The 27,401-nt window shown below is 37.7% G+C and overlaps 1 protein-coding gene across 1 annotated transcript; it reads left to right on the top strand.

Annotated features, from left to right (window-relative positions):
- Nucleotides 1-1,830: 1,830 nt before the first annotated feature.
- On the top strand, nucleotides 1,831-27,401 carry TRIP11 (thyroid hormone receptor interactor 11; the record flags this gene model as incomplete). Its single annotated transcript, XM_010150322.1, has 17 exons — nucleotides 1,831-1,907; nucleotides 3,201-3,311; nucleotides 4,451-4,726; nucleotides 5,556-5,624; nucleotides 6,041-6,206; nucleotides 7,557-7,916; nucleotides 8,578-8,618; nucleotides 9,637-9,840; nucleotides 10,775-13,804; nucleotides 16,545-16,685; nucleotides 16,891-17,084; nucleotides 18,618-18,781; nucleotides 19,106-19,209; nucleotides 19,546-19,645; nucleotides 25,396-25,477; nucleotides 26,271-26,385; nucleotides 27,279-27,401. Coding segments are annotated over 17 exons (5,357 nt in total), but the record flags the coding sequence as incomplete, so codon positions are not given.

Here is a 27,401-nt window from a genome sequence, read left to right as displayed (position 1 = left end):
TTCCTGGCTGAATCCAGCACAAAACAAAAAAGCTGAGACATCAGAGTAAGATATTTAAGAAAGTAATACTGAATTTATTGAAGATTAGACTTTTCTTTATATTTTTAATAATTTTTGTTACGAGTTTTTGAATAAAGCTTCTGATTTTTTTTTTTTAATTAAAGCAACTTTATAATATGGTAATAAATATCAAGAAGTTAATACCACAGGTATTGTTTACCTTCTTGGAACTATAACTTGGAAAAAATGAGCATTTGCAAAACAGTGTTAAGAATAGCAGCTGAGACTTCTGAATGCTCATCTGACAGGTGAAACAATTCGACGTTCTTTGCGACTGCAGCTGTGAAGCGTTATGAAAGTGGTGTATAAATCTCATTGGCAAGCTGATGCCACTAGCTTATGTGGATGGGTTTTTTGGTGTATAGGTAAAATGCTCAGAAGAGAGAAATTTATTCTGATAACTGTCACGTTACCTTTTGTTCACTCTTCTGAGAGACTTGCTTAGAATTGTTTTAAATTCCAAAATCCACATTAGTTTGGAAACTTTGTTTTAAGCTGCTGCACTGTGTAGTCATCTAGGGCATTTGCTTTGCCTTTTTAAAATGTAAAGGAGATTTTGATTCACACATTCATGCTTTAGTTTGTGCGAGAGATGTGCTGATGTTCAGTAGTTCCTTCCAGGTGTACTTGACTGCCAGGTATTGCTGTGAACAACTTCCATTTCCTGAAAATTTCAGAGTAGTACATTTTTATGGGTTATTAGTCTTGAGGGTGTAAAACTTTAGTGGTATCTAAGTACTCTTCAATAAAGACTTTTAAATACGTGGCCTGAAGAACTCTTTTCAGGCAGTTCCTAACATTCCTTTTTTTAATTTCCTAACTTTTTAATGTTTCCTAATTTGTAAGGTTATCCCATATGTTCACATATGTTTGCTATCAGAACCAAAGATGGTGATTTTGGGTTATAGACTTCAACATCTTCAGTTCAGCAGTTTCCATGGGTAGCTTGCTGCCTCTGCAGCACTTGGGGCTGCATCAGTTTTAAACAGCACATAGGAAATTATGAAATACAGTAGCTACCTGAAAATTATATTGATTTCAAAATTTTGAAAAATTGTCAAGGTTGCTTTATAGCCAACTCAAAATGATTTCTCATTAACAAAAGGAAACATGGTATTTTTGCCCATTAAAAGTGGGACATGGGAGTAGTAAACATAACCTGTTTGAGGAAGGCTGATCATTAAAGGAAGATTATCCAGGGACAGAATTATGTGCTTTTTGTATGAGATAAACTGGTATGGTAGGTTGTGTCACCTTTGTAAATGAAAGCAACTCCTACAGGGGTTTTATGCCTTTATGTGGGTGGCAGGGTTAGTGTTTTGTTGTGTGAGTGCTGTTGGGTTTGTTTTTTGTTTCTGAAAATTTAGCCACTGTTGTGTGCATTTTAGGGAACTAATTCTAGTTTAGAAACTGTTAAACACACAACTGTCATGTCAGGGACAAAGTCTTAAATGAAAAACAGATTTGGTGAAATGAAATAGTCAAGTAAAACTTTTCCATTTCCTTTATTTTAAAGCTTAATCCATGCTTTTCTGTTAGTTTTGTGATCTGACTTAAAGCCTAGGTAAGAGAGAATTAAATTAGGTTCAGAAAGGCTCTCTGGTCTGAAAGATCATTCTGGCAGTGTTCTGATAAAAGCAGCTTGTGATACTTACCTAGGAATGAACATTGAAGCTGTCTAAAGCGAGATACTTGCTAGTAACTGTGGTCTTGTCTACTTAACAGATTGAAATTACTTTGATAAAAATGAATATTTTCACTTTCTTTCAGATGCAGCAACGGAACTCCACGTGTCTAATTCCAGACTCAGAGAAATAGAAAGTATTAATGCAGCACAGAAGTTTGAAGTAAGACATTTTGAAACGCTTCTGTAATTAAAAGCAATAAATAACATTTGTTTCTTGTGAAGGTGAAATACTGCACTGAAGTTGCTTGTCCCTGGGTAAATCTAGAACCAGGGGTGACAGTAGGGTTAGAATGTGGCTATGTATTGTTTTGGTGACAAACTGCCATCACAATTAGGGGGCACATTTGTTTACTGGAGTATGCCTGTGGTGCAGATTTTCATCTTTTGCTAATTGCTGCATCCCGCAACTGATCCCACCTACCACGTGGACTTGGACTGCAGCAATAGGCTTGTCTCTGAAAAGCTTGCAAATGCAGAAATCTTTTATGTTTTCATAAATTTTTAGCTGGTAAAGAGTTAAAATTGGTTTGTAGCTTTTCATACATGACCACATATAAAAGCAGGTCTCAAATGCCCAGTCACATTGCACAGCAGGTCTTCTGCAGCAGGCTTCAAAGTTTAGAGTGTGCGTGTTCCCTGGTGCAGTTCTCTCTCTGTGTTGCCCTACTTATGGTCATTTTGATGTAGCTGGAGATGCCTGCGCCCTTCCAAAACTCTGTACAAATCCTGTGAGCCCTTGTGAAAAGTGACTCTGTGTACTTTTACATAGGACTTGTTGGTCTTGTGACTTCATTTATGGCTGTAAACCAGCAATTTCCATGTATGTCTGCAGCCCTCAGGAGCATTGAGAATTTAAGGTAGTAATTTGGTGAAGTAACTGGTCCTCGTCCTTTTTCTAGAATCTTGCCATCTGCTATTGGCCAGTGCCAGAGAGTGAGTACTAAATTGTATGGATACTAGTTCCAATTTGTAATCTGTGGCTGATCTTAAATTCCACCTATGGATCATGCTAAGATGTAATTCAGTCCTGAACATTTCATAGAATCACAGAGTGGTTTGGGTTGGAAGGGACCTTAAAAGACCATCTAGTTCCAACCCCCCTGCCATGGGCAGGGACACCTTCCACTAGACCAGGTTGCTCCAAGCCTCATCCAGCCTGGCCTTGAACACTTCCAGGGATGGGGCATCCACAGCTTCTCTGGGCAACCTGTTCCAGTGCCTCTCCACAAACCTTTTTCTGAAAGCAAGCTAAATTTCATGCCATAGAAAAATAGGAAGCTTGGATGTGAAAGGGATTTTGGGACCCACACTTGGAAGCTGCTGTGTGTTTTGAGTGAAATAACATGAGACATCTGTACAATTGAATTGATTTTACTCTTCAGCAAACTTACACTTGTCTAATTCTGTAAGAACTGTTTTGAATTTACCAATGTTCATTTCTCATTTTTGCTAGAATGAGAGACTGAAAAAAGTTTGTAGTGATTTAGAAGAAAAGCATGAAGCAGCAGAGCTTCAAATAAAGCAGTTATCTATAGAGTACCGGAATCAGCTTCAACAGAAAGAGGTAGGATACAGAGTAAAATATTTGAGTATGTCCAATAAACTTACGTATTATGCTGTTTAATCTCTTTGTTACAGTACCTGTGCTCCTTCCATGAAAGTACTGGACACAGTTGGGTTTCTTGGTTTGTTAATGTAGACACTGAGAGGCTAAGACATATATTTCACTGAATCATGTAATATAAGCAGAGCTGCCAGAAGATAGTTTCCTCTTGCCTCCACTGGGAATGTCATGCATATATCAGAAATTCTGTTGCTTCTGGAGTCACTGTGAGAAGGAACACTTAAACTGCTTAGTATGCAAATTATCTGAATCAGTTATCTTTAAGGGAGACAACAGGAGCAAATTCTCATTTGAAACAGTTATATTGTCTGTGGATATCTCATTTATTTTAGTGCATACAATGAAAGGAAACAGAACTAGCTTTCATAATTTGAGAAGTGTCCCTTTGTGATGTAAACACACCTCTTGTGTAACATGAGATTTCATAGCTGTTGAAATGAAGAAAGTTGCCAGTATGCCTAGAATTACACAAAAGGAGTTTTATTTCTCCATTATTTGTGAACACATGTGGGAGTTAGAGGAAGCAGAATTTTGAGATGTATAGAGTTATGAAATACGATAACAGAGTTGCTACAACAAAATTGCGTGCCGCTAATCTCAGTTTATTATAAATAAGCAAATCTTCAATACACTGGGTTAAGTGTAAAAGAAATCACATGTGATATATGATGCTCCCCTGGTTATTTATATTGCTTAATTTTTCTGTCTGAACGCTCTCTTTAAATATTTTAATTTTTTTCTACAACACATTAGCCTGAACCTTGCTATAGCACTTGGGTATCTTGGCTGCTGAGAAAAATCAGCAGCCACTTTCACTGAAGTTTTACTTGACTGAAAACTGTTAAAACTTTTAATATGTGTCCTTGCAGGATACACTTTGTATAACATCAGCTGAGAGTGCTTTTCTGCAGTAGGGGAGTGTTCGTGGTTTATTTTCCAGTTTTGTGAAGGTGATCAGTAATGTGTGCTGTGAGGGAGTCGTTTGGCTGGTTCACATTCCATAAGGTCACAAGGGGTAAAATAGAGCGTATTTTGATACTGCTCTTACTGAAACATTGCGTTTTATTCTGTATGTTTAGGTGGAAATCAGCCATCTGAAAGCTAGACAGAATGCACTACAGGACCAACTGCAGAAAGCACAGAAGGCTGCTCAGTCGGCACAGTTAGGAGCTGGTGTTTTGCCACTAACTACTACCTCAGCTTCCTATGTTCCAGCGGTCAGACATTCCTCAGGTTTTGAAGGAGATGACATGGATTTTGGAGATATAATCTGGTCACAGCAAGAAATAAACAGATTGTCCAATGAAGTTTCTAGGCTTGAATCTGAGGTTGACCACTGGAAGCAGATCGCACAGGTGAGCGGTTCTTCTCTATCTTGCCCTCCCCTCTCCCTTCCAAATTAGTATTTTCATTGCATTGGATGGTTTTAGAGTGGATCTTTTGGAAGTTCATGCTGTACAGTTTCTAGAAGCAACATGATTTGATGGAAAAGCTGAAACCTAATGATCTTTTAGTCATTTTCTTGCTGTCACATGTCTAGGGCTAACTTTTAAATGCTTTTTCATGATGCTTTTATGCATGATTTGTCAAGTTAGGAAAGGGGTTTCATAAACATTTACCTAGAATACTGCTTCAGGGCTTCATTTTGCGCAGCTTTTCAGTAAACACTGTTCTACCTGGCTGTGATACTGATTATTTATTGACAGCACAATACTGTTCAAAAGTGTTAGTTGGATACTTGCATCCTGGTTTTACTTACTCTTCTCTCAGTCCTTGATATGTCAGTTGTAATTCATAGCCTGTTGGCAGGAAAGAATATAATCTTTCAAGCTGTTCTTGACATGAGTCATCATTTTTCAAGCTTACAGCCTCATTTCAGAGGTATGCTTTTCCCATGTGGAAATACTCAAGTAAAATTAGGCAACCTTGTTGTCTTACTAGGTGCAATAACCCCACCCACCCCAAACTTCTACATATTTCTATGTAATAATTAAAGAAAAATCCATGGAAAATGAAAATGTTTCCATTATAGTGTCTTTTGACCAAAATTACAGTAGATTTGATTTTTGTTCACATTAGCTTTGTTGTTTCCTGCTTTTGAGTATCAGTAGAGGAAGCGCTTACGTGAAAAATACATGTGTTTATTACAGTTTTCACATGGATATGTATTTTTTCTTTTCTCAGTCTTCCAAAGTGCAATGGGCAAATGATGCTGAACAAAGTGAAATATGCAAACTGCAAAATATTGTTAAGGTAAGATGACAACTTGACAAACCCGTGTTCTCTTATGCTTTATTCTTGATGGTTTTGCATATGGTCACATGACTTGTGAATGTAGTTAAAATATATACAACACTAGCTCTTGCATTTTCTCTATTTAAAAACATGTGGGCATGTAATTTTACTGTTGACCGATCTGCACCATTTTAGTATTTGCTGTTGTGTAGAGCACACTGTTGGTGTAAATGTATTTTTTAAAGGAATGTCTTTTAACATGTTTAAAATAAAACAAAACCAACAAAAGCCAAGAAACTTGACTCCTGCTGTGAGAAATCCTTTAATAAATTCTTTAATTTTTCCAGGGAAGACTTTTTTCTCTATTTGTATGTTTTCTTTCTTAAGCTTCTGTACTGTATTTTACCATCCTGTTTCTCTGATGATATTTTTAGGAGCTCAAACAGAAGTTAAGTCAAGAAATAGATGAACATCAACATGAACTCTCAGTGTTGCAGGATGCACACAGACAAAAGCTTGTAGAGATAAGTCGTCGACACAGGGAAGAATTGAGTGAATATGAAGAGCGAATTGAAGAACTTGAGAATCAGTTACATCAAGGTCTTTATCACTGCATGCTTGGTTTTTTTATTTAATGTACAGTGAACTTTGGTTAAAGCATCAGATATGTATATAGCTCTAATAGATAACAAATACAGGATGTTTAGAAATTTGAATTTCCCCTTTAATTCAGCTTTGTGTTAACACATGCATGTCCTAGTATCTTATATTCACTGTGGTTCTGCTTGAACACCAGAATGATAGCGTTTCATCTTCTGATGTGGATCAGTCTAGAGGGTCCCTTGATATACGTATCAAATGTTCTGCTCTAAAAGCTACACTTCTAACCACAGAAATAATTGTGGTAAGAAACACTACGTGTGGGTTGGTTTAGTTGACAGAAGCTCACAGGTTGCCATACAGACCACGCCTTAGTCTGTGGCGTGACTAGGCTGTAGGAGAAGCTCTGTGGTTCTCACAAGGATATATATATATATATATATCACACTGCAGGACTAATTTAATGAAGCCACAGGCAGGAGTCCCATACCTCTTGCATTACAAGTTATCTGTAAAATAAATACTGCTCACAGCTTTTGAAGAATCAGTGTTTTATATCTTGTTGGTTCTGTTTGATGACGTAATACAGACTTGGGCGGGGGGAAGTGTTTGAGCTTACGCTGAAATAAATTCTCAAGCAGTATGCTTTCATGTAACTTTTTTTTTTCATTTTCATGTACATTTTTGATTTTGCCTTTTTATGCTCAGTAACTTACCTGGAAATTACATTGTGAGAATTGTAGAGAACTATGGATGTCATGATAGTATGGTCAATCTGTAAAAACATAAATTCTGCAATATGAGATCTTTTAGTGAAAAACATTGTGCATCATTTAGCAGGTGATGTACTAATTTGTTGCAAATTGTTCTTTATAACAACTCTTCAGCAGATCTTTGAAATGTAATTAATTACACTTATAAACAGGGATTTTGCATCAGGCTGAATTAGATGGGGTTCGATTAAACTATTCTTGGAAAATCGAGGGATTCTAAATCTTGATAAATTAGAGACTGTCATCTTCCCAGAGGAAGAGATGGGGGTCGAGTGTATTTTAGTTGAATTGTGAACAGTGTATGTCTTGCAATACTTACACATCCCTGGCTCAAAATAATTTTAAAATATAAGTATTTGGAAAGCTGCTTACCAAACCAGTAATATGTATAGCATTGCTTCAACCGTTGATTCTGTTTAAGCAAGCTTGCCGTTGATGATTATGATTATGTCTTTGGTTTAGACTATCCCCTTCTGTCGAGAGAAGGGGTGGAAGAAGAGATTTATTTTTTTTTTAAGGCGAAGAACTACAGCGCCGGCTTTGGTTAATGTTGCAAACAATCTTTTTTGCTTTTTAGATGGCGTGAGCGCTGATGCCATGGATGACTCTAAAATTAGTGAGCAGAAAAAAAATGCTCAGAGTCGAGGAGGAGGAGGAGAGATGCAGGTTGTGAAGGACCTAGAGGATGAAATAAGAAAATTAAACCACAAATTGTCTTCTGCCAAAGAGGAAAACAAAATTCTTCTGAAGGAACAAGAATTGGCAAAGGTAGAAAAAATCCAAATAACGCAAGAATATGAAAAACTTAAATCTGACCTCAATATGCTCCAAAGTTGTGTTGCAGAGCAAGAGGCTCTCCTGAAAGAACAGGAGAAGAAGCTCCAGTCAAAGACATCCCTCCCAGAAGATGTTGTCAGACTACAGCAAGCACTGTTAGGTACAAAGATGATGATTTTTCAAAATCTTTTAAATTCTTAGTCTGTCTTCACAGGATTTTACTTTTAATGGTCAGAATTTGTTTTGATTATGAGAGTATGTACCTTTTAAAAGTTGCTCCTTTAGGAAAGGGTTCTCCATTGAGGTAAGGCACAGCAGAAAAGGTGACATAATTAAGACCAGAATGATTATCATAGGGGTTTCTGATTCAGTAAGTAATCATGTCTGCCAACGGTTTGATAGGTTTTTATTTCTTTAAAAGTTAAGTAAGCCTCAACATAAGTTGTTTATTTGAATTGTGAAAGTACACTTCTTGTGTGTAAAGGCAGGCTCTTGCTAATATCTTCTCCTTAAACACTGAAACATACCTGTTTAAGAAGCATGTCTGTAGGTAGAAAATCTCCTAATATTGCATAACTGATAATGCTGTAGTACCAAAGTCGTCCTAATGTGGACTCAGCTGTAAAAGTAATGCTCTGTTGTGTGATGGTGATGGCACGTTTGAGTTTTTTTACTGTACTGACACTCTTTGTCCCAAAATACCCTGAAACTTTTCTCTTCTGAGTAGCAGAGTTCAGCTGGGGCAAGGTGGGACAATTATTTGATTTTACTATTGTTTCAAAAGTAATAAAATAATGTGTGTGTCTTGATTTCCTTTATAGAAGCAGAAAATGAAATAGGAAGACTTTCAAGTTTAAATCAGGTAAAGCCATTTCTCAATTAAGCCAGCAAAAAAGTTTTTAACAATAGTAACTGATGGAAAACACACATTCTTGCACTGTATGTTTTTTGGAGCATTCTACATAAATAACTTTGTAATAAAGGAAATAAATGTAGATTAGTTCTATAAATACATGTGGAATTTTGATAGGAAACAATGCATTTTGACATGTGAACAACCCTGCTTCATACAGTGTTAAAAAGAAGTAGTGGAGTTCCACCTATCCCAGGGCTACTTAGGATGCTGTAACATACATTTTTAAAGTATTAGCAATGCATTTTGTAAAACTTGTCATTTTTCACCACTTCTACTTTGGCATGCTTCAGTTTTGACACAGTTACCAGTTGTAAAATATCTCATTTCTTCCATGTAGTACCCTAATAATACCCCATGCCATCTTACTGATGAAGGAAAGCAGTGGAACGTGCAGTTTCTCTGAAACACACCTTTAGTTTTTGGCAAGCTTGACTTAATCCTTTATAAGCGCAGAGCTGAAAGATTTGGTTTTGTTTACTTCCTGTGCAGTGTTATTTTTCAACTGGGGTCTCTGGTGTTTTGCATGTGTTGAAGCATTCCCATGGCATTTTTCATAAGGATGTTATTCAGGTGGCTGTGATTAAAACTCCCTTTCCCACCATGCAGCATATTACATATTTAGGGTATCTTGGAGATGTAACAGGTTATTCCAGCTGTGGATCCCTACCTTAGAGGTGGATATAACTTTGATTGTCAGATCATGGCTTTTTGTGTGAAATTTGTACATTGCACTCCTGAATGTGATGAGAAAACGAATGTGTGTGTGAATGGTAGAGACAAACACTTGACAATGAGTATTGTCCCGCTTAAAAACTCTTCAGTTAGGCTTAGAGATTCTAACATAAAAATGTATGCTTTGCTTTTAATTATTGAAGGGAGAAAAAAAAGAAACTATTTCAAAACTAGACAGTTGATAAATTTCAGCAAGATGAAGTCTAATACTTAGTTGTTTTTTTTTCTTGAGGAATTTACGAAGGAACTGAAAAGTGCACAACATAAAAATGAGAATATTCTTTCTGTGTACACTGAGGATCAGTATTCAGAATTAAGTCAGTTAAGACAAGATTTGGAAAGGAAAGAACATGAATTAAATGAAAGTATTGCTGAAAGAGAAACATTAATAGCGGAGTTGGAAGAACTAGACAAGCAGAATCAAGAAGCTACTCAGGTAATAAATATTGCAACTCATTTTTGAACTGCTAAAATAAATCTTTAGATTTGTGTGTGTGTTTATTTTTGAGGTTGATCGTTGAAACCCCACTTGTTATGGACAAAGAAATAACATGGCATGTCACTTGTCCATAAGGGATGTTACTTGCAGAAGTCCAGTTCAATACTACTTGATTTTTTTCCTTGTAAGACTCTTGACTGTTTTTTATCCTGTTCATATTTTTGACCTCTGTCCCATGACAGTATGCATAACATAGGAAAAAGTCTTTTTAAAAAAATAATAATTCTTTCCCTTTCATTATTTTTAATTATTTTGAATAATTAGGTTACTTTATTACAAGTTTGTCATAACACAAGCATTTGGAGCAAAAAAATGTTGCCAGTTCTATATAATCAAAATAGAACGATACCTTTTTGTCATTGTTCTGATACATTTGACCTGTAAATGTGGAGTTGCAAGATGTGTTTTAAATATTGGTTTACTGGATGGAGTTGAACATTTAAAGTGTTTTCCTATTAAATGAATCCCAGTAAGTGTTTAAAAATAAGCTCAAACAAATTGAAAATAGAATGTACTCATACGCATTCCCTTCTGTGATTTGTTATTTTAAATTTAGTGCCTCCCTGTTTTTAAGTAATGGGTGCTTGCTGCATACTCATTCCAACTTCTTAGGTAGTTCTCTTTTTGTTCCTTGATTTAGGTATGTAGGTTAGTTTTGGGGGAGGTGGTATTCTTGGTGTTAGTGAAATGTAATCTATACATATTTGATATTTGGGTTTCATTAGTTTAGCATTGAGTACTTGCCAACTTACATTTTCAATGAGGAAACATTTGTGTTTCTTTTTCTGTTGTTCAGAGGATAAAAATGAATGAAATGCATAGTTTGGCTGGTTATCCTTTCCTAAGGAATTCTTGTTTGTGTTCATTTCAGCATATGATTACACTGAAGGAGCAGCTGTCAAAACAACAGACAGAAGCTGACAGTGTCATCAAACAGCTGAAATTTGACATAGACTTTGAAAGAAAGAAAATATCAGAATTAGAAATGGAGAAGATGGAAACTATTAAGGAGTTAGATAGTCAGAAAACAAAACTAAGCCAGTGTTCATATGCACTTAATGATTTGCATATAAGTAAACAGCAGCTGCAAGATAATATTAAAGGTCTTCAGGAGCAACTAAGGAAAGCCCAAGACTGTAATTTACATAGTAAGAAAGAAATGGGGGAATTGCAGCAGCGACTAAAAGAAAGAGAGGAAGAACTTTCTATAACCTTGAGAAAGTTAACAGAAAAAAATAATCAGGAAGCTGACTGCACTAGTCAAGATGTGATTCTGAACGAAGGTGAAGTACAAATTGTGAAACTACAGAATGACATTCCAGAACATAAACAAATAAATGAAGACTTGGAGAAATCTCTGTCTGATGCCAGAACAGAAAATGGAAAGCTGATAGCAGCTGTTGAACAACTAAAACAGGAGTTAAGTGATGCTATTTCTGAGAAAAATAAAGTTAACTTGGAAAAAGACACTATTGTGGCGGCTTTGAAAATGGAAAAGAGAGAGTTAGAGAATGAATTAAACCAGACGGAAAAGAGGCTTTTGGAACAAGCTGATAAGTATAAGCAAACTATTGGGGAATTATCAAAAGCACGTAGTATGGATACCACTGCGTTGCAGCTTGAACACGAGTGCCTAGTTAAACTCAGTCAAGAGAAGGACTTCAAGATTGCTGAACTTCAAAGGAGCATTGAGCAGATGGAAAATGACCATCAAGAAACAAAAGAGATGTTGACTACTAGCTTAGGAGGACAAAAGCAGTTGACAGAACTCATAAAAGAAAAAGAGGTGTTTATTGAAAAATTTAAAAATCAAGCCTTACAGGCGAAGCAGGAACTTGAGGAATATATGAAAGTTTCAAAAAAGCAGGATGTCTTAAAACAGAACTTGGAGGAAAAAGACCGAAGTCTCGCAGTTATGAAGGAAGAAAATAATCATTTGAAAGAAGAAATTGAACGCCTTAAGGATCAGCAGAGTAGATCTACACCTGTGGTTGAGCCTAAAACTCTAGATATTATTATTGAACTTGAAAGTGAGGTAACGCAGTTAAAAGTGATAAAGAATAATCTTGAGGAAGAAATAGAAGTTCACAAAAAAACAATAGAAGACCAGAATCAAACAACAGTTCAACTTCAGCAGTCTTTGCAAGAGCAAAGAAAGGAGATAGATGAGTCTAAATTACAGTGGGAGCAAATGAATGTCACACATGAGAGGCTTTCTTTAGAGAAAGATGAGGAAATTAAAAATTTGCAGAAAACAATTGAACAAATTAAAACTCAGTTGCACAAGGAGAGACAGATTATTCAGCCTGATTCCTCTGATCTTTTTCAGGAAACCAAAGTTCAGACTCTTAATGGAGAAAATGGAAATGAAAAACATGACTTATCTAAAGCTGAAATTGAAAGACTGGTAAAAGGTATCCAGGAAAGGGAGATGGAGATTAAGCTTCTAAATGAAAAGAATGTTTCTCTAAGTCAGCAGATTGATCAGTTGTCTAAGGATGAAGTTGGCAAACTTACTCGGATCATTCAAGAGAAAGATTTAGAAATACAAGCTCTCAATGCTAGAGTTTCCTCGGCTTCCTATAGGCAGGATGTTCTTTGTCTTCAGCAGCAGCTGCAAGCTTATGTTATAGAAAGAGAGCAAGTGCTAACGGTTCTAAGTGAAAAGACAAGGGAAAACAGTCAGTTAAAAACAGAGTATCGTAATATCATGGATATGGTTGCTGCTAAAGAAGCAGCTTTGGTAAGGTTGCAAGAAGAGAATCAAAAGTTATCTAATAGATCTGAAAACAGCAGCCAAGAAATGTCTAGAGAAACTATTCAGAATTTATCCCGCATCATTCGAGAAAAAGATATTGAAATAGACGCTCTGAGTCAGAAATGCCAGACCTTATTGGCAGTCTTGCAGACATCCAGCACAGGTACCGATAACGGGTCAGGAGGTGTTAACAGTAACCAGTTTGAGGCACTTCTGCAAGAACGTGATAAACTAAAGCAGCAGGTAAAGAAGATGGAAGAGTGGAAGCAACAGGTGATAACCACGGTTCAGAACATGCAGCATGAGGCGGCTCACCTCCAAGAAGAGTTACACAGGCTTCAAGCACAAATTGCAGTTGAAAGCGACAGTAATTCAAAGTTGCAGGTGGATTATAATGGCTTGATCCAGAGTTATGAACAGAACGAGAAAAGGCTGAAAAGTTTTAGTCAGGAATTAGCACAAGTTCAACACACCATAGGACAGCTTCATAACACCAAGGATCTTCTCCTGAGCAAACTTGATTTGGTCACCCCATCTGTGGCAGTGGCTTCCAGCGTCTCGGTGCTTTCAGGCATTCGATGCAGTGCTGCTGAGGGACTCAGCGATGAGTTTAAACTCCTTCAAAAGGAGTTGGAACAACTGAAAGAAAAGTTGCAAGAAAAAGATTCAACTATTAGGACTCTTCAGGAAAATAATCAGCGATTATCTGATTCTGTGGCTACGGCATCAGAGATGGAAAGAAGGAGTCAGGAAGGGACTGAGTCAGAGATGAGGCAAATCAAAGAAAAACATGATGTCTTACAGAAATCCCTTAGGGAAAAAGATATATTAATTAAATCTAAAAGTGATCAGTTACTTTCTGTGAGTGAGAATCTTAGTAACAAAGAAAATGAAAATGAGCTTTTGAAGCAAGCTGTGACTAATCTTAAAGAGAGAAATTTAATTTTAGAAATGGATATTCGAAAACTCAAAGAAGAAAATGAAAAGATAGTTGCAAGGTGTATGGAAAAAGAAACAGAGTTCCGAGCGCTTCAGGAGACTAATATGCAGTTTTCAATGATGCTGAAAGAGAAAGAGTTTGAGTCCTACTCAATGAAGGAAAAAGCTCTTGCTTTTGAGAAGCTGTTGAAAGAAAAAGAGCAGGTATGTGCATTCATATCTTTTCAGATTAGTCACGTGGTAATGCGTTTTTGTGCATTTATACCTATTAAGTGTTTGCCTGAAGTCTCTGACTCTTTACTGCAACAAAAATCACCCTTCTGCAAAGTTAAGAAATTAGAAGTTAGCCGGTGAGTGCTTTACAGTATTATCCGTTAATTGTGCAGACATAAACGACGTTTATTATTATCTACTGAACAGCTGCTTAATATTTGCTTTGGCCTTTCTGTTCATTAAGTGCCTCAGTATTTTTTACTGTATGGAGCTCACACATCTGCAGAGTTAGAACTAATTTCCCAGCGTGCTTTCCTCTAGTGTTTGCCATTCCAATGTGATTTCCCCACATTGCCGCTGTAAGATGAATGGGTTTGTCTTTTTGCTTTTACGGCTGGAGAAACTCCCCTGCAAAAAATAAAGGATTGGACAAACTAAACTAATGGTTTCTTCTCCACAATTTGACATGGGAAATTTGATACTTTTTTTTTAAAGCATACGTTCAGAGAAAAGTTGCAGTGGCTTATTAATGATTGTGTATGTAATCTGAGCAAGAATCTCTTTCAGAAGAGCAAAGTTACATGTGGTAGCATTAAAATGCAGGTGAACAGCATGTTGTATGAACTGCTGCCTGTGGTTAATTAAGTAATGTGTGAATTGCTGTTTTTCTGTGAAAAATAGGTGTTAAGTACAGTACAAAAGTCTTCCCGTAGTTTTGACAAACACTTGACAGCAGAATTCCAGGCTGTAGGTATCTTTGGTTTGCTTTGTAGGCTTTCAAAGTGAGTATGTCCTAGTGAGCAGTCTTTTCTGGTAATTAATTCCAAACTGGTAATTTCTTTCCTCTCTATTGTCCAGGTCCCCATTCTGGTGGTTCTGGTTGCCGGTCTTCAGTCTCTTAGTTATCCCCTGCCATAAATACTGTTCTTATTCTCTCTGTTGCCTTTTCATTTTCCAAAGTTCTAAGCATTGCCCATTATCAGAGGGTGGAATTTATGCACCACATTGCTCAGTAACTTGGCATTAATTTTTTTCCCCTGCAGTAAGTATAATAAATTTCATAGAATGATAGAATGGTTTGGGTTGGAAGGGACCTTAAAGACCATCTAGTTCCAACCCCCCTGCCATGGGCAGGGACACCTTGCACTAGACCAGGTTGCTCAAAGCCTCATCCAGCCTGGCCTTGAAGACATCCAGGGATGGGGCATCCACAGCTTCTCTGCGCAGCCTGTTCCAGTGCCTCACCACCCTCACATCTCTTCGAAGCATTTCCAGATGACCAACTAAATCTAAAATGTAACATTTAGGAAAGTAAAATATGCATTACGCTTAACAATATGTGTCTCTTCATAATGTGGAAGTCTCAACTTTGAATAATATGTGTGAAAAACTAGGTTTAGGTATCTTGGGTTTTTTTTGGAAAAGTTTGAATTAGGACAAATGTTAAGCTCTGTTTACTCATAGCAGAGGTTTCCCTATCCTGTTATAAGGAAATACTGTAGGATTAAAATGAGAAGTTTTATTCTCTCAAAGTACAGTTGCATTGTGAAAGAGCTTTGAATTACCATTTGGACTTTCTGTTCATCAGTCTTGCCCATATAAAATATATCAATATTTTACAAATTTATGCTCTTCTCAGATTTTTTACTAACTCAGGGAAAGCTGCGGTGTCTGGCCAGGTTCTCTGTGTTGCAAGTCTTTGGCCGGCAGACTCTCGCTCACTGGTGGCTTAGGCTTTCAGTTTCACGGGCAGTGAACGTTTTTCTGGGTGTTTTTCTTGCACAAATTGAAGTTCCTGTGACATGCTTTGTGTTCACCACAAAGAACTCGGAAAAACAGTATTCCAACAGTTGTGCGTTTTGTGTGTGTCTCAAAAGATAACACAGCATGAGAAGATTTGCCTGCAGGTTTATGGTTTTACCGCAAAGAGAATTTTACTGTATTCAGTTTGATTATTGAAGACAGGTAATTGAAGTTCATAAATGTTAATGATGAAAATAAAAATTGGTTTACTTTTGTCCAAAATATTCAATAAAAGTAACTGCTTTCAAAACAACATATGAGACAGAGCATTCTGAAAAGTTTCAAGTAACTGAAAATACATTTGTGTTGTAAGTACGGATTTTGTGTAACTGACATACTCATACTCCTCCTTTACATGCTGGTGTAAAGCTGTAGTAAATTGCTTGGAAGTGGGAACATTATTCATTGAAATTTGACATCTGAAAACAGGATGGACATTGCTGTGATTCACTGAAGACTAATCTTTGGGACTGGGGTCACCTTGAAGATTTCATGTGCTTATTCTTCTTAGGTTGGGATAAGTTGACCTGCCTAGGCTGATGCTTTCTATGTGCACGGCCTTACCAACAGGTGGCGCAGCGAATAGATTCCAGACACTGGGGAAATGTGAAATTTTCACACAGACAGGTGTTGGAGACACTATGTACATACAGTGTGTCTCCTGTCTGAAGATGGGTAGGTGCCTGTTCACAGCAGACAATGCATCTGTGCAGTGTCTTTTAGCCATGACTGTTGTCTTGTAACATGTGAGTGAAGTAACTCCACAGTAATATTTCCCCTGGATGTTGTTCTGTGCTGTAGGGCCATGGCTGCCCTGCCCTTTTCCTTGTTACATCAGTATTGTTTTTACAATCTTCTGGGCAAAGACTGTGTCTCCTTTGGTAAAACTACATCCCGCCTTTGAAATGGTTGTTTGTGCTTTTAACAGGGCAAGACAGGAGAATTGAACCAACTGTTAAATGAAGTGAAATCAATGCAGGAAAAAGCTGTTACTTTTCAGCAAGAGAGAGACCAAGTCATGGTAGCCCTCAAGCAGAAGCAAATGGAGAGCAGTGCCCTGCAGAGTGAGGTACGCCAGCAAAGAGTGTACAGTTAAAAGGAATAAAGAATAAGTGATCTACTTATATTTTCTGGATTATTTTGCATAGCAATCATTTGTAAAAAGCATTTAAAATTGATACACATCATGTGCTTGAATGGACACGCTTTATGTTTGCTTAAATTGGTTCTGTGAAAGGTGATAGTATGAGCAACTTAACGTGTGTTCTACACAGATACAGCACTTCCGTGAGAAAGAGCAGCGCCTGAATCAGGAACTGGAGAGGTTACGTAATCACCTCTTGGAAATGGAAGACTCCTACACACGAGAAGCTTTAGCTGCAGAAGACAGGGAGGTCAAGCTGAGAAAGAAAGTCTTGGTTTTGGAAGAAAAACTCGTGTCCTCATCTACTGCGGTGGAGAATGCCAGGTAGTCTTTTCATTCACACAGCAAGCAGTGGCATGGCTGTGAATACCCCAGTGAGCGAGGCTGGTACTGATGGCTTTATTTCCCTGAATTACCACTCTGTAACATGCTAAGCACTGAGAAAACAAAGATACAAACTTTTGTTGCTGTGAATCAGGGAGGTGATTTGAAATATATTTGGCTGCTGTTGAGAATGTAAAGTATTTGTCCCTTTAGAAGGGAGCTATTGAAATCTCGCATCTTTGACAGTGTTTAGAACTGAAAAAGACAAAAATCTCTCAACCCATCAATTGACTTGTCCATCTTTTTTGATTTGACAGACAACTTTTAAATCAAGGCTTCATGCAGTTTGAAAGAGTCTTGTTCTGTATACTTCAGCGCACAGATGTGACTGTCATGCTTTGTGAATTGCTTTTGAGACAAGTACACATCCTTACTTTATACCCAATACCGGTATACTCTGCTGTAAGCTTTTTTCTTTTTAGCATATCTATACAAAGCACGATGCATGAAGTTCTCATGATAGCAGAATTTGTGAGCCTAGAGCCAGTTGTAGGTTTTATTTGCCATAATCACATTTTTCAGCCTAAACAATGAAAACCCAAGTATTAAAATTACTCAATGCCTATCTTGACTGCTTTAATATTGTTTTATTTAAAGGAATGTTGGCTACTTTGGGCAAAAGAATCATTTTTTCACAGTTGTCCAAACAAACAAGTATTTTAATCAAAAAATATGTATTTAGCTGTGGTCTGTATTTTTTCTTGAAGTGCCAAAGGTGGATTCTGCTCTTAATGTTCTCATCAAATTGATTTCTGAGTTGAGTGGAATTTGTTGAGGAAAAATTATGGAGAAAATGGAAGAGTTGGGAGAAAGTTGTGTACATCAGAATGTTTGTTAATCCTTTGTCAAACCTGTCGAGCACCTTTCAAGAAATACTGCCTATTTCCCACCTGATGTGGACTCTCTTTAAAACAGACTGGCATAGGATTGGATCGGGTTCATGATATTTTAGCATAATGGGAAGTTAAGTGGGATGTTCAGTGGTCAGTTTGGAGCAAGATATACTGAGTTCTTGGACACTGGCTTTAAAAGTGAACATTGGTGGGCCTATTGGGTCACATAGTAAGTCAAGCAGACAGCAAGTATGGATTCTTTATTGTTTTGGTAAAGACTGGTGCAGCAATGAGAAATGAAGTCCAGTTTTTTCTCTTTCTAATGAACTGCGAACAGAAGTAGTTGTTTGATTTTAGGGGGCTTTTTTGATTGCCAAAATTTTATTACCAAACTTGTTTAAAATTTTTTGTTAGGTTAGGGTTTTGTTGGTGGGTTGGGGTTTTTTTTGGCAGGTGTGTGTTTGTTTGGGGAGGGGCTTGTTTGGGTTTTTTTAAAAGAGGAATGAGAATTTTAAAAAAGCCTTGATTTTTATAAGTTGGGCTAAAAAATGAGAGGTAGATTATTTTTTTCTGGGATTTAATTTTCTTTATGATGGCTTCTGGTATTGTGTTATAAACAAGGTATTTTGTTTTCATTAAGTCATCAAGCTAGCCTGCAAGTTGAATCTTTGCAAGAGCAATTAAACCTGGTTTCCAAGCAGAGAGATGAAACTGCACTGCAGCTGACGGTCTCGCAGGAACAAGTGAAGCAGTATGCATTGTCCCTGGCCAACCTGCAGATGGTACTAGAGCAATTCCAACAGGGTAGGTTTTGTCAAGAAACAGCAAAGATTGCAACAAGTGTTTGTCAGCTGGCATGGTTAACCGTATTTTGATGCTTTTTAAATGTTGGTTACATGGTTTCCTCTTTGGTAGCTTGAATTTCAGAATTTGTTGTCTTTTAAAAAAACTTGTAAAAAGAAGTCTGGCCCTGTGAAAACTGATGGTCAATATCCCATTTAGGAAATTTGAATTCCACCTGTACCTCATGAAGACCAGATACAGTAATGCTGAGGTTTTGCAGTTGTATATCCCAAAAAGAGTTACATGTCGTGAATCAAGGTGTGTTTTGTATTTTTATCCCTACAGAAGAAAAAGCCATGTATTCAGCAGAGCTGGAGAAACACCAAAACCAGACTGCAGAATGGAGGAAAAAAGCAGAAAGCTTGGAAGAAAAAGTTGTGTCGCTGCAGGTAGGCTGAGTAATGAAATTGAACCCTATGAAACTGAATGCTAATTCTTGACTGAATTGTTTGGTTTTAACTGCTGTGTTGTTTGTGTCTAAGAATACATCAAGTTCGTGTAATTATTCTCCCTTGCTCGGTGGAGAAAGGGGCACTAAAATGTCAGCACCATAGCATTGCCCTGCTGACCGTCCGTTTTCTAAGGATGTTTACAGTCCAGTTATTGGAACACGCTAGTGATTGAACTCTGCATCTGTTAGGTTTGATCTGTGTTATATTAAGGTAATTTGTGATAGTGACCCTCCCCTTGCTTCTCTTTTTGTCCCTTTCCTACCCTCTCTTCAGGAAAGTTTAGGAGAGGCAAATGCCGCACTGGATGCAGCATCAAGGCTTACTGAGCAGCTTGACATCAAAGAGGAGCAGATTGAAGAGCTTAAAAAGGAGGGTAACTACTCTTTAATCTCACTTTAAACATTCCAAGCAGCTGAGGACAGAGTGTAGTATTCCTAGAAACTTACCAAAATTGTTCTTCTATGAGGAAAAGAGTAATTCTGTGCCACCTTTTGAGGACTTCTTATTTATAAAGCAAGTTTGAAAAAAATATATTTATCTTCTCTTAGGGATCTTTCTCAAAGGAAAGACCTCTGGTGGTTGGTTGGTTGGTTTTCCCCCATAAATACCAAAGCTCTTGATTTAGCTCTACAAGTGTCTTTTTTTAAAAGTTCATGGAATGCCAAATGTTACATTTTCCAAAGTAACTAACTGCTGTATTTGACACAGACACGGGATGCAGTGAGGTAGAGAGAAAGGGTGTGCTGTTGCTAAGGTACGTGGAGGGAGCAGCTCCTGCACAGATGTGAGACTGCCTGAAGACGTGACATGGAAGGGCTTGAACAGTTCTTCAGATTGTGGTTTTAGATCTCACTTCAGATAAGCTTCCTGATTGTTCATGTTTAGAAAGATGCCTTTCATATTGTTTTCACGTTAAGTACTCTAGTATTTGATGAATGTTAGTACTTTGGATTTGAAGACAAAACTTGGCGACATGGTAGAGGAGTTTGCCAGAAGAAACAGTTTTGAAAAGGAAGCATGTTTACAGTGAGGGTGCTCAAACATTGGAATAGGTTGCCAAGAGACATGGAGTGGCCATCCATGGAGATCCTCAAAACCCAACTGGCCATGGCCCAGGACAGCCTGCTGTAGACGACACTGCTTGAGAATGGGTTGGACTAGATGATCTACAGGTCCTGTCCAACATAAAAGTTTATTTGATGTTGTGATTCTGTGAATGTTTTAAGGTGTGGGGTTTTTTTGCCCTTTCTCTAACATGACAGAAACATGTAGCTTTAAGTGATGCATAGCCTTCTCTTTCATAAACACGTTTAGCATTAAAACTGTAGGGAAGCCTAAAAAGGCATTTCTAACCGTTTACTAAAAACTGATACAGTTTCAATGTATTTCTGGTCTGTGTCTAGTCTAATGGAAAAAATGAAATGTCATTTCTGTACAATGTATTTGAATATCAAACAACAGTAAGATTTATGAGCTCAGAGACTCATTTGGAGGTGATGAAATAGCTGTATGAGTAACATGAGGTCACTACGTTTTTCATTACTGCGTTAATTTTAGTTTGCATGAGAAAGGAGTCATAGTGTTAGCCAAAGCAGGGTTTAGGACCAACAATTTTGCTGGATTTCTGTACTTAGATCTCAACTCTGACTTGTAATTTTGTCTGCAATGTTTCATTGAACCAAGAGGGAAAGTTACTTCTCTGGGTCTCGTTGCATGACGGTACTGGTAAGGGTGACCTTAACAGTACCGGCTGCTGGAGGAATATTAGGATTTTTTTTTTTTTAACTGTCTTCATCTGTCTTTTTCTCCGTCTTCCCAAATGAGTCCTGCTTTCTCCGTCCCTCTATTTCTGCGGATCACCATAATTTGCTGTTACTGCAGCATCCTCTGCTATGGTCAGACTTTCACTGGGCATATGGGATAAATGTAAAATCAGAGGAAAACTTGATCAGTCCCTGAAGCAGCTCTAAAAAGAGATCTTGAAGAGCAGAGGTTTGGTCATTCTCTGGGGTTACTTAACAGCTCTTACTCCCTGGAGTTGTTTTTCCCCCATGTCTGTGGGAAATTTTGGGGTGAATGCCTTTAATTAAGGGTTGCTGGGGGAAGGCCTGGAACATCATTACTGCTGGAGGCAGCGGTAACTCTTGCTCTGAACATACACAACTAATTATTGCTGCTCTACATTTTTAAATTATAAGTTGTCTTACTCTTGAAATAAATACTATTTCCTGTAAAGCATACTTGCTTATGATGAGACAGTTGGTGTGAAAAGTCATTTGAAAGTTTTTACAGTTTCAGCAAGAACTCTACAAAAAAGTTACTGCATAGTAGAATGTGTACTTACTCAAATGTAGTTGTGTCTAAGTGCAGTTCGGCATCCAAGTGAGCGTTTTAGGAGTGCTCCCTGAGTTCACATCTGAATTTTACAAGCTAAGTTAAATTTCAAGCTGCTACAGGAATGTACAACTGAATACTGATTTGTTTTTGAACTGACTGGTCTCTGCATCTCTGTCTCACTACAGGCATTCACAGCAAAAGCTTTCAAACACCCCGGGTTGAAATTAACTTTGCATAGGCAAATAGGGCACTGTCTTAATGGGGAGCTCTTCCTTATGGGTTAATTTGGATTGCAAACCTTTGCATATGAAAGCAGGAGGGGTTTTAACTTTGAGATGAAACTGAATCTCACTGTTTTATCAAGCTGTGTTGTATTGGCAAGTGATTTCCTTGTTAAAAAAAAATTGAGAAGGGATTGTTGCACAAAGGAAACGACACTTTAACGTTGTTGTAGAATAAATCATAATTTCTATTAGGGAAAAAAAGACCACTCCCTTTTCTCTATTTACACAAGAAAACATATAATGTCTTATTGAAAATTGGCCAAATACATTCCCAGACACAGTTTTGTTGGCCAAATCTTTTGAAGGATTTCTTTATGGATATTTTTGGCAGTAGAAGTGATTTTAATGGAAAAGTATAAGATGTACCAGATGCAGTTTTCTGGATTGCCATAAATGGTTAACACATTATTGGAGACTATTGTAAATGTCTGGGTTTACAGCAGCCCATGCTGAATTTTGGCTCAGATCTTTTCTTGTTATTCAGTCGTTTCATACACACAAAGCACATGTTTAAGTCGGTTTCAACTGTAAGATTCTATTTTAGAAGGAAATATTCCACTTAAAAATACGTTTAATGATAGAGTTCCATAGTCACTGGGGATGGAATATAGCTGTCCTTAAAAGTTCGTCCTCTCTGATATAAAATCCTTTTGTTTGGAAAAAAACCCAGTAAAATTTCATTTAAATTTCATTAATACATTTGTTTTAAATTCATCGTGTGAATGAAAATTTAAAAGAAAACTCACGATTGTCTTGCTTTGTAGAGCAATAGCAACAGCATGTGATTTGCTTGAAAATTCTCAGATGCTGTTTGCTTATCTTTTTGTGGCATTAGTCGTTTTAACTTTTTTAATTCCCTTTTACTCTGTGGACACCCAAATAGCAACTGCTGTGCATGCTCCTGTAACTGTTACCATTCCGTCACAACATTGCAAATGTTTCCCTTCAGGTATTGGGGTCCTATTTAACACCAATTACAAGTAGCATAAGTTGAAGTAAGTTTTAACTTTGAAACAGTGGATTAATTCTCCTGTGCTTCACCCTGGTGTTTTAGGAAAGAGGAGTGCTGGAGTGCAGTCACGTCATTGGAATGGATTTCAGTGCATGTGGATGTAGTTGGTACAAGATATATTGTTGTGTAATATATATAATTTTGGGGTTTTTCTAATTTGTTTCAAGCAGTGAGCTTAATCCTTATGTTCCTTGAATAAGAACTTTCCCAGCATGACCCTAGTTAGTTCATTCTTCTCTGTACTCTCTAAAATTTGTATTTGTGGAGCAAACTCTTGATGCAAAGATGTGAGGCATAGTAGGTTGTATCCGTTTCACAGCCCAGCTCATTGATGTACGTATACCAAAACTCTGTGCAGATTCTCATGGAGGCACCGGTACTCGCCGAGAACCGTGTTGTGTCAACATCGTTGTGGCATGCATTTATTAAAGACTGAAAGCCATGTGCAAACTAGAATGGAATGTTTTCCATTCAGCACAGACGATTTGAAGGGTATAAATTTTATTTTTTATATGAAGGTCACTTTTCTAGCAAAGATGTTGAGGCTTTTTAGAAATTAACTGCAGTTTTCCCACAGGTCTTGAAGATAAGCATTCAGCCTTATAGAGGGAGAGGAGAAAAAGCTCATCATTTCTCTACCTTTCTACCGTAGGGTAGAGTTGGTCTCCATATGTACAGTCCATGTTGCAATATATTCGTCAAGCTTTTGTGTGCCATTGAGTCTTAACTTGTACTTTTATTAGCAATGAAATAACTTAAAAAATAGCACCTTGCAGAACCCCAATTTGGTGAAAAATGGCACTTTTGCTGTCTTGAGGTGAAGCCATTTGTAGTTTATCTTCTAAGAATTCTGTATACCTTATAATTTGTTTTCTTGTCTAAGAACACTTTACTGACGGTGTTCTTAAATCCTGTGCATGGGGATTTAAGTGAGGGAAGTTTCCCTAGCACTTTCTACTATGGTTTTTGTAGACTTGTGTAAACCTGAACAGCAGATACTTTTATCTAGTTCCTAGTACATCTGAGGCTTTTATAAAGAGAAATCTTTGTGCTTTGTTTCCTTACAATCGGAATGTTTTAAAATATTCTTGGCAAGTAAACCTTTTAGGAGAAATTTTTCCTTATTACGAAAAGAGCTCTGTGGGAGGTCAGAGGAAGCCTGAGTTACTGACACAGAATGATTGGGGTAATTGGGTGCATTCTGTATTTGAGCTAACAAGTAATTTGTGTTAGTGTAATTTTAGAGCTGTAGAGAAGTCGGTGCTGTGAAACTATTGGGCAAGAATGAATATAATACCATGCCATGGCCCCTTTTAATAATATGGTCTATTACATTTCTATCTGCTTCATTAAACACAGATGTCGTGAGGCTCAAGAGTGTAGATAATCGACAAATCATTGATTAAGGTCAGGAATTTCAGAAAGCTGAAAAGTTACAGCACTAGTGAATGCAGAATCTGACCTCCTCTTTTACTGTTCTCATAGTTCCTGGTTTGGTTTGTGGAGAGGAAAAATAGGGTCCTTTGTGTAGGCCAAGAATGTCACTATTGGTGTTGTGATATCCTAGATGAACTGATTTCGTTGCAGGCACTACAGAACAATATCAAAACGTGGAATCAGCGTGGAAAAAAAAAAAGTCAGGGAATCTGGGTAGTGACTTCTGGAAGACCTCATATTAGTTAATTCCTAATGCTAGCCTGTTCATTTAATTTGCAGGCCATGACACCTGGCCGAAAGCATTTGCCATTTTCTTCTGTTTTGTCTGTGGTTTATGGTAGCTGTGGCATTTCACCTGTGCCATTTTTAACTGGATGTCTGTGTTCCCAAAAGTGTGGAGAATTCTGCAGAGCTGCCTTTGTCAGCGTGCTGAATTGTGAAGCACAGCGCTGGTTTAGGATGCATTAGCGTGTCCTGTTGTGCACTTTGAGGAGCTTGTCTCGCTTACCAGGAGCGGGAGGATCCTAACAGAAGAGACCTGCAACAAATGACTGATGTTGCTCTGCTAGCCAGTAATTCTTCCGAGAGGCTGGGGAACTCCTTAGTTCTTCAAGGCTGTAGCAACCGGACAGCAGAGTATGCAGAACAGCTGGGCTCAGGAGGTACTTCAGGGGAAGTACTGAGGCCGGATGCCAACATCCAGAGTGGTCAGATTATGAAGAAGATTATGACCACAGGGCTATAGACCTTGACCAAGAGTTTCTTTCCAGTTCTGTATCATCTATGTCGAACAGAGCCGTTCGTTAGACCTTCTGCAAGTGATTTATTTTCTGTGTGTTCCTGTACTGTGTGTTCCTGTATTGTTCTGGAAATTGTAGGTTATGATTTCAAATAATAATCACTTCTTAAGTTTCTTATTAAAAAATCAAGCTGATTTTGTGTGTTAAACAAAAATTGAAACTTTGTTGCAAAACTTATAATGCACACATTTAAAAATATGCTGATGTTATCATGATGCTTGTTCTTTATCTCCTCTGACATAACATTTTATAGGTGAGATCAGAAGAGAAATGTTAGAAGATGTACAAAATAAACTGATGAATCTCATGAACAGCACAGAAGGAAAAGTGGATAAGTAAGTCTAACAGAAGACTGGGTGTACGTTTTTGTGCTTTATTCCTTGCGGTGTGCGGATGTGTTCCTACCACGCTTGCACGAGTAGCGCAGAGCTGGGCTTCTTTATGTCATCTCTTAATTATACTTCTATTTTGACACTTTTTGATGGCTGTAGATAGTAATTTTGATTAGTAAACCCAATGTGTGTGCAAGCCTGGATTACTGATGTGTTTCTTAAGTGGAAGTGCACCTTAGTAGGATGAGCTGTGCAAATGGAGATAGTTCTTAATGAATGTCTGTTAGAACGCTGAAGTGTGAACAGCCAGCCCTTTCACATAGCTAGCGTCACCTGGATTTTGGGTAAATCGCTCTTCCTTGGGGTTTTGGGGTTTTTCTCCTCTCTTTACCTGTTAGAGCTGAAATGGGGATAGGCAAATGGGTTCCCCTGTCCCTTTCCTTACTTATGTGCAGTCCCAAATCAAGATGTATCTGTTCAAACATTTTCCTGTGTCAAGCTCTTGGAATAAATGTTTTCCCTGATTGTAGTGCTTACATCAAAACTTGCTCATCTACAATGCAGTTTCACCTTACTGCATACAATATATCTAATACCATCCAAATTGACACTGTATTGGACAGGTTATAACTTGGAGGGTAAGGAAATTGGTGAGAAACCCTTCTAGTTCCTTGTATTAGGCTTGTTTATTTAGCTTATTGTAAATTAGGCAAGAGTATGAGGAATCAGTGCATCAGTATGACAGTATCGGCTGTTACCTAAGACCAGTTTATATAACAAGCTTTTTGTTCTGCAGGCTCTTGATGAGAAATCTCTTTGTTGGACATTTTCAGACTCCAAAAAAGAAACGTCCTGAAGTGTTAAGGTTAATGGGAAGTATCTTGGGAATAAAAAAGGACGAACTCGATCAGGTAACACATTGCAGAAAACTAGACTTACTTTTTATTTGCAATATCCTTACCTACAAGGAAGCTGGGAGGGGACTTTTTACAAGGGGCTGTAGTGACAGGACAAGGGGTAACGGGTTTAAATTGAAAGTGGGGAGGTTTAGATTGGATATCAGGAAGAAGTTCTTCCCGGAGAGGGTGGTGAGGCACTGGAACAGGTTGCCCAGAGATGTTGTGGATGCCCCAACCCTGGAAGTGTTTAAGGCCAGGCTGGATGAGGCTTTGAGCAACCGGGTCTAGTGGAAGGTGTCCCTGCCCCTGGCAGGGGGGGTGGAACTAGATGGTTCTTAAGGTCCCTTCCAATGCAAACCATTCTGTGAAAATGGAACGACTTGCTGCTAAACTAAATGTGACTGTCCCTGCACTTCTTATGGGGAAAGTGGGTTTGTTATGGTTTTGTCCCTGCACTTCTTATGGGTTTTGGGTTTGTTCTCTCATCTGAATTCATTTTTTACGCAGGACATGCTGATCTTAATGGAGTCATTTTGATAACATTATTCCAATAGAATGGATCTCACTTTGCTGAGGAATGTTAATGCAGAAAGCAAGGGATTTAACTTTGTGCTGTTGCGTATAATAGCTGTAATATATCAGTTACAGACAAGTAAACCAGTTTTATATGTACCACTAGTTATTGTGAAGAATGTGGAGCTTATTTTTTGAATAAAGAGCCAGTTTATTTAGGCTATCAGCCTTAGGAAGGCAGAGGGTAAAGTTTTGACAGTAATTAAAGTTTTTACCTATCTGTAGGATTCCCATATAGTTATAGTGAATAAATGTTATGAGTGCAGTGTTGCAGTTTGTTTTATCTCCTGCTTTATTTTTGGTTTCCTAATCTTTTTTTTAATACTTTCTAGTTATTATCTGAAGACCAGAGAGGAGTTACGAGATGGGTGACTGGATGGCTTGTTGGAGGAGCTGGGTCAAAGAGTGTCCCTAATACACCTTTGAGGCCAACTCATGAGAACGTTTTTAATAGT

Source organism: Eurypyga helias, unplaced genomic scaffold, assembly GCF_000690775.1.
Source record: "Eurypyga helias isolate BGI_N326 unplaced genomic scaffold, ASM69077v1 scaffold37690, whole genome shotgun sequence".
In the NCBI taxonomy this organism is placed as follows: domain Eukaryota; kingdom Metazoa; phylum Chordata; class Aves; order Eurypygiformes; family Eurypygidae; genus Eurypyga; species Eurypyga helias.
This window is presented reverse-complemented; position numbering and strand designations above follow the sequence as displayed.